Consider the following 11088-nt stretch of genomic DNA (forward strand, 5'->3'; position numbering starts at 1 on the left):
TTTAGAGATTCTTAATGTCAGATTAATTGCTTCGAGCCTCTATAGCATATTGTTCACACACACAACTTCTCTTAAAATTCCAGGAAAGCAGATTCTTTTTTTTTTTTTCTGGATGGCTCAGAGAAGGCAGATGCTTCATCTTACTCTGCAGCGCTCTGGTGTCTGGTTCAGGATACCATCATTTCCAGTCAAATCTGTAACTCTTGGCCCGTGCTTGTATTTCTCGCCGAGGTCACATGAAATGCAGTCCACTCTTCTGTGCTGCTTAATCACAACATCAGATGGGCGCCGCAATTACAGAGAACAGACGGCTCTTTGAGCTCAGTGTCTCTCTAAAATCGTTTCACACAGCTGCAGTTTTTTTTAATGTGCAATCATTCACCTCCCCAGCACAGAGTCGGCTTTAATACAGCTGAAGTGTCTGACTTGGCAGGAATAGTAAGGACATTTGCAGATGAATTCCTTAGGGTGGAATCAGCTAACTCTGCTCCGCTGTCTGTTCAATAACAGATTCGACAGTTTAGTTTAACAAAGATGTCAGATCATTTAGGGTTCATTTTCCATTTTTCTGATTTCCCCATCTTCTCCTCTTGCTCACCCCCAGCTGTGGATGCACTACTCCCCCACTGCACTCGCCTGTGCAAAAGTTATTGCAGAAACTTACACCCTTGGCTTGGATTCCTGCTAAGAGTAAAGGTCATTGTGACTCCCACACACAATGGCGGCTGTGGCTGCACATCAAGACGCTGGCTGCCCCCCCCCCCCCCCCCCCCCCCCAGCAGGCACGTCGCTGCATTCCTGCTCCTGCTGCCTGTTATCAAGACTTTGACTTAAAACAAACAGTGCAGTAGGACCTGGGAACGCTCATTCCAGTGAGCCACTGTGATCACCACTGTGGTGACGAGGTTGTGGAGCGCAGGGATGTCAGCCGGCGTCGTGTTCCACGCGTAACCGGAGACACTTTCTTCGTGCTTTTACAGCCGTCCTCATTTTCGACTGTGTTCATGTCAGTATTTATTAAGGGGGTTATAGCTCTTCGGTCTGTAAAAAAAAATTATTTTATACATTCTGGGTCCCCATCAGAGGCCTCAAACCACACATTTGGCTCATTTGACAACACTAAGAACGACAACAGCCCCCTCTGGAGTGTAGCTGGAGCGATAGATGCTCTCTGCTCAAATATGTTCGGCCAAAGGAGCCCCCGGGGCTCATGGAAAGACGGTAACATAATTACTTAATACCACTGTTTTTTTTAAACTTTCTTTTCCCTCCTAAAACTGTAAAAGTCAACCTGGAGAGTTTGTATGAAACATTGATAAAGCTCTTGCCAAAGCTCCTATCTGAGCTCCTTTCGGACCTTAAAAGTCCTGTCTGATAAACTAAAGCGCTCACACTTTGTGGAATGTTAAGATTTATGACCTTACTGGTGGAGCGGTGCAGCCACGGAGCCTCAGGCTGCGGCCCCCACCTGCGCGCTGGTGTCTCAGGACTCAGTGACGTTTGCAGCCGTTAAACTACGAGATCGGAGCCCACGACCACGAACAAACACGTGTAGTGATTGGATACTGACCTGACAGGAGTCCTTCCAACATGTCCGCTCTCTTAGTTTGAAGCTGGCGTTGTTAGGTAGAAACATCTGGCCCTAATTACACCCTCCACACCCCCCACCCCTCATGGCCCTTGTTGTGGCTTTGGTCCTTTTAGCATCCCTGTATGTCTCCCCCACCTCCCCTGATTCTTTCCCACTCAGTCACTGTCTCCGCCCCTCTCCAGCTAGCAGCCTCCCCCTCAACATACACCTCTCACCTCCTGGAGCGCTCTCTTTTCTGCACGTCTGCTTCACGTCGAGGGCACGCTGCTTCAGGATGGGGGGCTACATCTTCTGGGGGCTGTTCCTGTTCCTGTCTTTGAGTTTAGGATGGACGAGAGCTCAACAGAGCACCAACAGCCGGTGAGGACGACATGGTCGTTTCTGAAACTTCCCCGATAGGGTTTGTTTGTTTTGTCCTGCAGGGTTTTGCCTGGTGGCTCAGTCAGATGTTTATGAGCTTGGTTTGTCCTGGGGGGTCCAGTCTGAGCGACTTGGCTCTGGTTCTGGCTATTTTGGCTCTGTTGGGATTCTGCTGCTTGAGCTCATAGTTTGGAGGGAAAGGTTTTTTCCATTGCTTCTACGCAGGATTGCACTTTTAGATCACATGACAAATGTTTTTCTTTTTTGAATGCATTTGTACAGAAATCTGATTCCAAACCTCAGAACTCCACAACATACTAATCATCTGTAAAATGCAGGAACAAACCCCCAAAACGAACCAAAAAAGAAATGCATTGAAATTCTTCTTGGCTTCTGAAGACACACAAGTGGATCTCATGACCCTGCTGGCAGAAACCCGCAGAGCGTTGACATCCTGCTAGCTCTGTTGTTTGGATATTTGGAAGGCTTCAAAATAATTACTTTCATGTGACCCACTGAGGTTTGATCTGTAGACCACAAAATGTGCCGCTCAGCTAATTCTGAAATGAAAATACTGCTTCTAAAGACGCTGGAGCCCAGGTAGACAGACAGAAATGTGATCATCTGTTGTTTTCACACAAATATTGGACAAATAGCACTCTCACCGTGGCCTGTGTAAACTGAACTCTGACCACAACTATTTTTCCAGTAACTGTAAATGGTTATTGCTTCAGACTTGCTCCTTCTGACTTAAAATAAAATCCCCGGTGCATATGGCGTCCATTTTAATATTATTACAGCATAAAATGCATCATTTCAAAGTGTTTATCTGCTTCTCGCATGAACAGGCAACTTCATTTCGTTGTGATTGTGGCCCTACATGAATTTCCCATTTCAGCTATCTACTGTTTTGCTGTACAAGCCTGCCAACTCTCGTGTGTTAGTCCGCCTTGGATAGCTGCTGAGTTAGATTATTATTCAGTGAGTCACTTTCAGTGATGTTCCTTCAGCAGTGTTGGCTGCAGCTGCAGCAGACTCAATATTTTAAAGAGAAACGTGCTTTAACACGTGTTTTATACCAGACATGTGTAAATATGGGTATATATGAAGACAATATTATTTGTTTTTGAACCATACTGGTCTGTGTCTTTATTCAAATGTGCTGTCTGGTCTGCGATGTTCTAGTTGATGTTCTCACCAGTGTTTCTGTGTCCATGATCTCAGGCCTGTGTTCCACTGCGGAGGAGACCTGGTCAAAGAGTCGGGCTTTGTCGGCAGCGAGGGCTTCCCCAACTCCTACAAACCCAACAGCAAATGTACCTGGCGTATCACCGTGAGTCACTGACCCCAGCGCAGTTCTAAACGCTGACTCCTTCCTCTCTCCGTCTTAACTGCCTGACTCATACATGATCTGTTTACTGTCCAGGTCCCAGAGGGAAATGTGGTCAAGCTCTCTTTCCGCATTTTTAACTTGGAGGCCGACTCGCAGTGTCGCTACGACTATCTCGACGTCTACAACGGACTTTCCAACTTGGTGCAAAAACTGGGTCGATTTTGTGGAACCTTCCGCCCCGGCACTCTCATTTCAACCACAAACACCATGATGCTGGAGATGGTGACTGACGAAGAGACGCACAGTCAAGGATTTCTGGCCTATTTCAGTGCAGTCAAACCATACGCTGATGGTAGAGCGCCCATATTTGTTGTTTTGAACTTTTGATGTCCAGAATTGTGCCATTTCAAGGAATATTTTCCATCAAAATGCCTTGCTAGTCAATAGCCAAATGGCGGCCGCAATGCATTATGGGTAATATTTAATTAAGCTGCCTGCCACACGATACTTTAGCTGATTTTAGCTGCAGCATTTTGTTCTTATGAGTCTCATCAGACCTGAAGAGAAACTCTTACTCTAAATGAGTTTGTCTTTGATGCAGCAATGCTGTGCTTTGACTCTGATCTAGCGTGCAGATAAACAGAAAAAACATTCTTAACTCAAAAGAAAGCATGTTTGCTTCCTCTGTTTATTGTCCTTAATGCGTGTGTGATTTGTTTCAGATCAGCAGTTCTGCGGGGGGAAGATAACAAAGTCCCAGGGTGAGCTCAAGACTCCCAACTGGCCTGAAAAGAAATACCCCCCAGGAACTAGTTGCTCCTGGCTGATTACCATGGAGCCTGGCATGGTTAGTGACACGCTCTCCACAGCATGCAAGAGCTTTTGACTCTCAACCGATGAACCCAGAGGTGTTCATTCTGAAAATGTTCTGTCATTCAGGTCATCCAGGTGAAGTTCGACAAGTTCCTCTTAGAGGGTGACATATACTGCCGGTATGACTACGTGGCATTCTTTAATGGGGGCGAGAAGGATGATTCACATCTGATTGGGAAATACTGCGGTGATCAGGCCCCAGAGTAAGTGATCAACTCAGGCATGTCAAACTCGAGGGCCACGATCCTGCCGGGTTTTCTAACCCACTGAATGCATTTTCATCCTGGTAGGACAGAAAACCCGGCAGGATCGTGGCCCTCGAGGACTGAGTTTGACACATGTGATCTACAGCTACCTCCATTTCAAATCAACTGCTGTTTAATGTTGTCCTCTTCTCCCTGTCCTGTCCAGGCCCATCACATCCAGTAGCAACGTCATGCTGGTGCAGTTTGTGTCTGACCTCAGTTTGACATCTGACGGCTTCCTTGCTTACTACACCAGCTTCCCTCGTGGTACCGAGGTTCCGACGAGTGATAGAGGAGCTGGCTCGAGGCCTGTTCCTCCAAAACCTGACGTCAGACCTTCTGAGCCTGTACGCCGTCCTGCCCCTGCAAAACCACCCAGTCCTACTGAGAAACCAAAACCACTCAAGCCTACAAGAAACTGGGGACAATCTGGTAACTCTGGCCAGGGAAGGAGGGTCATTACCACAGGCCAAGACAGGAGGGTCAGTGGCACGGGTCAGGACAGGAGGGTCAGTACCCCAGGCCAGGATAGGAGGGTCATTGGCGCAGGCCAAGGCAGGCGAGTCAGTACCACGGGTCAGGACAGGAGGGTCAGTACCACGGGACAGGACCGGAGGGTCAGTACCACAGGACAGGACAGGAGGGTCCCTACAGGGAGCCAGAATAGGAGAAATGGTGCCACTGGTCACAATAGGAGGGTCAGTACCACAAACACAGACAGGGGGGTCATAACAACAGACCAGGACAAGAAGGTCAGCACCACAGACCAGGAGAGAGTGGTAGAAACCACAGAGCAGGACAAGAAGGAAACCACCACAGACCAGGAGAGGGTGGTGGAAACTACAGAGCAAGACAAGAAGGACACCACCACAGACCAGGAGAGGGTGGTGGAAACTACAGAGCAAGACAAGAAGGAAACCACCACAGACCAGGAGAGGGGGGTGGGAACTACAGAGCAGGACAAGAAGGAAACCACCACAGACCAGGAGAGGGGGGTGGGAACTACAGAGCAGGACAAGAAGGACACCACCACAGACCAGGAGAGGGGGGTGGGAACTACAGAGCAGGACAAGAAGGACACCACCACAGACCAGGAGAGGGGGGTGGGAACTACAGAGCAAGACAAGAAGGACACCACCACAGACCAGGAGAGGGGGGTGGGAACTACAGAGCAGGACAAGAAGGACACCACCACAGACCAGGAGAGGGGGGTGGGAACTACAGAGCAGGACAAGAAGGACACCACCACAGATCAAGATCAGAGGGTCAGCACCACAGACCAGGAGAGGGGGGGTTCTGTCCCTGGGCCAAATGGAAAGAGGCCTGGTGAGTTAAACCGTGCTCCGGAATCCCGCTTCGCCTTCTATTCCCGTCCCTTTGTCTGATTTGTATTTACACCTGTAGCTCCAGTCCCTCAAAATCCTCTCTGCACCAAAGACTGTAAACGACAGGGAACCATCAAGAGCAGTTTTTGTGCCAGTGAATTTGGTAAGTTTCCTGCCTTCCATGTTGGCTACAGTCGGACAATATGGCTGAGGGAGCGCCTCTTTTCCCAGTGATCACAGGAACGGTGACCTCTCTGACCAACGGGCCAAGAGGCACTCTTCTCGTCAGCGTATCAATCATCAAGACCTACAAGGCAGGCCGACTGACCATCACACAAGTGGGAGAGACCATGTCGGTGAAGCTGGTGTCACAGTGCAGGAAGTGCCCGTTGCTTCGACGAGGTACGCCGATCACAAAACACACACATTGATGGTTGGCATGGTTGTGCCCCGGAATACACAATCAATGTCTTTCTTTGCTTCCCGTTAGGAGGCAACTACATCATCATGGGTCAGGTGGACGAAGATGGGCGTGGAACCCTGGAACCTGGTTCATTCACAGCCCCTTACAAAGCCCCACATCACAGACTATTAATGAACATCAACAACCAGCCCTGTTAGCCTTGTGACCTTCCAGGTTTCGGAGATTCAGACTGCATATTAAAACACGCAAATCCACACATTACAATGTGAAATGCAAACCTATACAAATGCTCTCAAGCATAACTTTTGAGATTTTAGTCACTATTTGTAAAGGCACACAGATTTATTCAAACATGCCAACCCTAATGTTTGTAATTTATCGATAAATAAAGTTTTTATATCTTTTCCAAGCTGTGTGATTTCTGAGTTCACTAATGCCAACTAGTGGATCTTGATTGTAAGAAGTCTTGTTTTGGACTTCAATTGCTACAACTACTTCAGTTTCAATAAAATATAAAATCAGTCCTTGTTTCTCTTTTATAGCTCTATCTTGAATATTAGTTGAGCTTCTTTCAAATACTGATAAACTGCAACTGAATTGATTAGACATCATTATTTTCATAAAAATATTCAGCATTGAAATGGCGCATTTATATTAAAAGACATTGAAATAATTAATCTTAATCATGAAACAGACATTTTCCTCCTTTCCTCCTGGTTTTGTGTCAGTATATTAATTGAAAGGCCTGCATTTCTGAAATTATTGAAGGATTAAAAATATAATTATTATATTTGCACACACACACACACACACACACATATATATATATATACACACACACACATGCACACGCACACACACACACCCACCCACCTCAATGTCACGTGTTTGAAAGCCGAAATAATAATGGCTGACCAAGAGATATTACCCGCAAAGCAGACGATTTGTAGTTATAATTAGGCAGGATCTCATTCATATTTGATTTTTTTTATTGCCTCGTTTTTCAGTTTTATTAATAAATGTATTTTTTTTTCAAAAAGCATGCAATTCAGAGTAGCCACCGGTAGAGGGCAATAAATGCTGAGAATAACCGCAACGAAATGACACATTTTACACGATTAAAATGCTTAAAAATAGTTGATTGGAAACTGAGAGATATTAGTGAAAAATGGTGAGTCTGATGAGCGTCAATGAATAAAAGCTATAGGATTGAATCATTATTTTATAAACTGTAATAAATTATTACTTGGAATCAGTAATACTCAATACTCAATGAATGCTTTCTGTATATGTTATTAGTCAGCATTTACAGCACGTGGATACAAAAATAGATGTATGTGCAGGAAAAAAAACACTGACACTAACATAAATATAGCTTACAGACGTGATATTTCACAAATCTTTGAGCCATTTAGCCTCTACATTTGTAAACATAGTACTAAATTAAATTGTTTTAGTCTATGAAATGCAAAATTCACATGAGCTGACACGTTATTATAAAAACAGATTGAAATCCACTCTCACTTTATATAAAATGCATATGAAAAAAGCAGAATTGACTGGCAAAAACAAGATAATGATTACGACAAAGCAAGATAGCTGAAGTTTGAAATAACCAGACTTACAGAAACTCTTCTCAAACCCACACACTCCCCTTCCCCTGTCTCTCCGAGGCACCTTCCTTGCCGCAGCATCCTCCCGCCCCAGAGCCCTTGCGACGCTTAGCGGGCAGGTTCTTATAGACGGCGCGGCTGTAGGGAATGAAGCACATGCCCAGCTGGAGGTGTCGGGCCAGGCGACAGTACGCAGCGAGTGCCAAGACCAGGAGAGGGGTGAGCAGCAGGAAGCCCACCACGAGCAGAGCCACGCAGCTGGTGTCATCCAGCAGGTCAGAGCAGTACAGGGATGTCCCGTGTGGCTGAACCTGGAGAGCAGGACAAGGAGGAGGACGTGGGTCAAGGCGCAAGGAAACAAGAGCAGCTTAGCCACAGCTGCAAACATTTAAATCAAGCCCCAGGAAGATCCTTAAATCCTTGGCAAACAGTATCAGATCTCTGGAAAAATATGGTGGTCGCATATTTTCTCTTTGACTGACAGACCACCTTTTACTCCCGTGATTGGACATCGGATCTGAGTTTAATTTAAGGATACGCGGGGGAGGGGGGGTCTGTACCGTGGAGTGGCAGAGGAAGCCAAATATGATCATGACGAGTGCCGGGGTGAGGATGGTGCCGAACACGATGCCGGCCAGGCTGGCGTTGATCAGGGCGATGATCATGTTCTGCGCTGTTACCAGCACAGAGCATGCCCAGCAGTCCAGAGAGCCCCTTAACTCCAGGGGAGGGTCAGCGGCTTCGCTCCCACCTGGGGAGTATGGGGGTGGCACCACGACCCCTGACCCGGCCCTGGACAGGGTCCCCCGCTCAGAGGGGACAGACACTGTCTTCTCCAGGGTCCCGTTCCGTGACAGGCTCATCGTTCCTGTGGTACCTGCTGCAGAAAAGAAAAGGTGCTCCAGTACAGTCCCCTGATGCGCTTCATTTCGGTGTTAATTATTAAGTAATTATCTTGTAATTACACAGCTACTGTGCTGCATTTTAGGTAACTACCACTGGCAATAACGGAAAAGACCCAACAGCATTTTAGATAAAATCAAAAATCCGCAATAACAGGCAAACACTGGGAATATTGACCACTTTCGTTGGGAATTGTTTGCACCCATCCTCAAATTTCTTTGTCCCGCCAATACAAACATTAATGGAGCAATCAGTGGCTGAAATCATGTGGCGAAAGCCGTCAGGGGCCTTAAGTGTGAGGAAATGGGCTCCGCTGACCCCCGCCTCTGAAATCCTGGACAGCCACCGCGCTGAACAATGAGGTGGGCACAGCTAATCATTCATGTGATGCCAACTTGCCACCGTTTCCACATGACAAATGAAATGACGTTTCCCTCCAAAGCGAGTTAGCGGCTACTGTTTTCCCACTGAAGACTTTATTTAAATAAAACCAAAAAAAAGTTTTATTGAAACCTTATGGGCAGAAAATCTTTCTCACTCATGAGGGCACTTAGCAGAATATGAACAAATGCTCAATTTCTCTGTTTGTGTATGACTGTATAATGTTTTTCTATTGTGTGTGTGTGTGTGTGTGTGTATGTGTGTGTATGTGTGGGTGCAGCAGCTCACACACTTCCCTCCATGCTGATGTCATCACTGCAGCCTTCCTGTTTATTGATGGATCAGACTCAGAAAAATCCAGTGCCCAGGATCTTGACTGCATTTTTTGTGATTTCTGTACCTGATTTTATCCACTAGAACAATTTCTATGCTTTTCCATAGAACTTGAAATCAGGAAATGAGCTCTTGTACTCACTCTGTGCTGGTCCCGACTGTAGGTTGTTGATGGACCTGAAGCGCGGTGAACTCTCAGAGAATCTGAAGAATTTCCCCTTTGATGCCTGTTTGGAAATCCCGGTCTCCAGCCACCAAGTGTAGAATCTACAGCTTCTATTTGGTATCAAAGATCCCCCTTTGGGCTCTTGTAATCTCCAAAAATATCACTACCTGTTGGGCACGTCTCTTCCAGACCCCTGTTGGAGCTCAGCGCCCTAGCGTTGTGTTCTCACTGGCTTCAGAGCTTCCTTCCCTGACATGCTGTTTCCTCAGCCCGTACCCAGCCTGCGATGTGATTGCGCATGTGTGTGAGTGTGTATCCTGTGTCGCCTCTGGTTGTAAATGCGGAGAAAGCGGCCGGCTGGGCTGTGTTAAAGGTTCTGGGCAGGGGAGCAGTGGGGGATTTGTGTGATAACCCCTGGAAGCTGGGAAGGGGGAGGGAGAACGTGTGTTTATTTGGATAGATTAAAGGAGTCAGGGTACACTGCCCAATCCACACACACATACACACACACACGCGCACGCGCACACACACACACACACTTTATCCCCTCTCTGAGGACTTTCTGTTTTGACTTTTTAAAGTCTTCAATAACTCAATGATCTTTATTGATGTTCAACTTTGAAAAAAACGCCTATAAGCATTTAAAAAAACTGTATAAAATCCTGTTAGTCTTGTTTGCATTGCATGCAAAAGGTATAGAATTGGGCGTGGCCTATATTGTGGGATTCGGCTCTACTCAGGCTAGGACACATGGTCCCTTGTAATGTGAATTAAACTGCTGCCAAACATGTCAGAATGAGCTGCAATACATATGCAGCGCAGACATTTTTCATAGGTGGCAGTAGAGGTATTTTATATCGACCTGCCAGGAAATAATTATTGATCTATTGCCATTAATGCCTGTATATTTGTAGGAAGCACTTGGGTTTAGGACAGTATTTACATGGCTGACAGAGGATGAGCGATGAGGTCCAAATGAAGACTTCTGTAAACAGAAGGTAAAGGAGAAATAGCTGCTGAGATTCGTCTCAGACGCAGGAATGACAGAGCGCTGACCTCTGACCTTTTGATGAAAAGCAGAACTCTGCCTTCAGAAAACACGCGGAAATGAGAAGGAGGGGGACGCTGACTAATTTGGTGGGGAAAAGCGGCTATCATGGGACTGATAAGAAACCAGAGGGGCTCAGTTCAAAGGGAGAAATTAGTATTTTCATATGAAGGCTCATTTTTTTAGATCCCACTCTGGGCATCTTTGTTTGTTTGTTCTGACGTTCTGTGTGCTTCCTGAGGAGAACAGGAACATTTTAACAGATTTCTAACACAAACTGGTGGGGGTAAAGAAGAAGACATGAGGGAGGAATACGAAGACCTGCCTGAAACGGTGCCACATTGCGGGGGTGGGGGTGGGGGGGTTAGCATAAAGGAAGAGACGTCTTCCTGTCCTTGGAACCGGGATATCCTGCTGTGTCCACGTTCTACGATGAGCTGTCCCTTTGTCTACTTTTAGCACGTCCTCAAACCCCGAGGTCCAGGTAGAAATA

At 46.5% G+C, this 11088-nt stretch overlaps 2 protein-coding genes across 3 annotated transcripts; one reads left to right on the forward strand and one right to left on the reverse strand.

The window, feature by feature from the left end:
- The first annotated feature begins 1794 nt into the window (after positions 1 to 1794).
- On the forward strand, positions 1795 to 6673 carry LOC101077796 (procollagen C-endopeptidase enhancer 2). The gene is made up of 9 exons (XM_029847858.1): positions 1795 to 1951; positions 3176 to 3284; positions 3378 to 3636; positions 4007 to 4131; positions 4224 to 4360; positions 4569 to 5728; positions 5807 to 5890; positions 5959 to 6129; positions 6218 to 6673. Exons 1-9 carry the CDS (start codon positions 1866 to 1868, stop codon positions 6346 to 6348), a joined length of 2262 nt encoding a protein of 753 aa, XP_029703718.1. The 5' UTR covers positions 1795 to 1865; the 3' UTR covers positions 6349 to 6673.
- Positions 6674 to 7126: 453 nt separating this feature from the next.
- tmem88a (transmembrane protein 88 a) lies at positions 7127 to 9937 on the reverse strand. Of its 2 annotated transcripts, none has more exons than XM_029848888.1 (3): positions 9524 to 9937; positions 8325 to 8641; positions 7127 to 8075 (listed from the first exon to the last, which is right to left on the reverse strand). In XM_029848888.1, exons 2-3 carry the CDS (start codon positions 8625 to 8627, stop codon positions 7788 to 7790), a joined length of 591 nt encoding a protein of 196 aa, XP_029704748.1. In that variant the 5' UTR covers positions 8628 to 8641; positions 9524 to 9937; the 3' UTR covers positions 7127 to 7787. The 2 variants fall into 2 exon arrangements, with proteins under 2 accessions (XP_029704748.1, XP_003971140.1); XM_003971091.3 differs by having other exon boundaries at positions 8325 to 8644; positions 9524 to 9935.
- Positions 9938 to 11088: the final 1151 nt, after the last annotated feature.

This window comes from Takifugu rubripes, chromosome 15, assembly GCF_901000725.2.
Source record: "Takifugu rubripes chromosome 15, fTakRub1.2, whole genome shotgun sequence".
Classification (NCBI taxonomy): Eukaryota; Metazoa; Chordata; class Actinopteri; order Tetraodontiformes; family Tetraodontidae; genus Takifugu; species Takifugu rubripes.

Excerpts from the sequence above, each read along its gene's own strand:
- LOC101077796 (XM_029847858.1), top strand. The coding sequence starts at position 1,866 with ATGGGGGGCTACATCTTCTGGGGGCTGTTCCTGTTCCTGTCTTTGAGT. Across the intron at positions 3,285-3,377 it reads AATGTACCTGGCGTATCACC|GTCCCAGAGGGAAATGTGGT; the intron begins GTGAGTCACTGA and ends TTTACTGTCCAG. Across the intron at positions 3,637-4,006 it reads AGTCAAACCATACGCTGATG|ATCAGCAGTTCTGCGGGGGG; the intron begins GTAGAGCGCCCA and ends GATTTGTTTCAG.
- tmem88a (XM_029848888.1), bottom strand. The coding sequence starts at position 8,627 with ATGAGCCTGTCACGGAACGGGACCCTGGAGAAGACAGTGTCTGTCCCC. Across the intron at positions 8,076-8,324 it reads GCTTCCTCTGCCACTCCACG|GTTCAGCCACACGGGACATC; the intron begins GTACAGACCCCC and ends CCTGCTCTCCAG.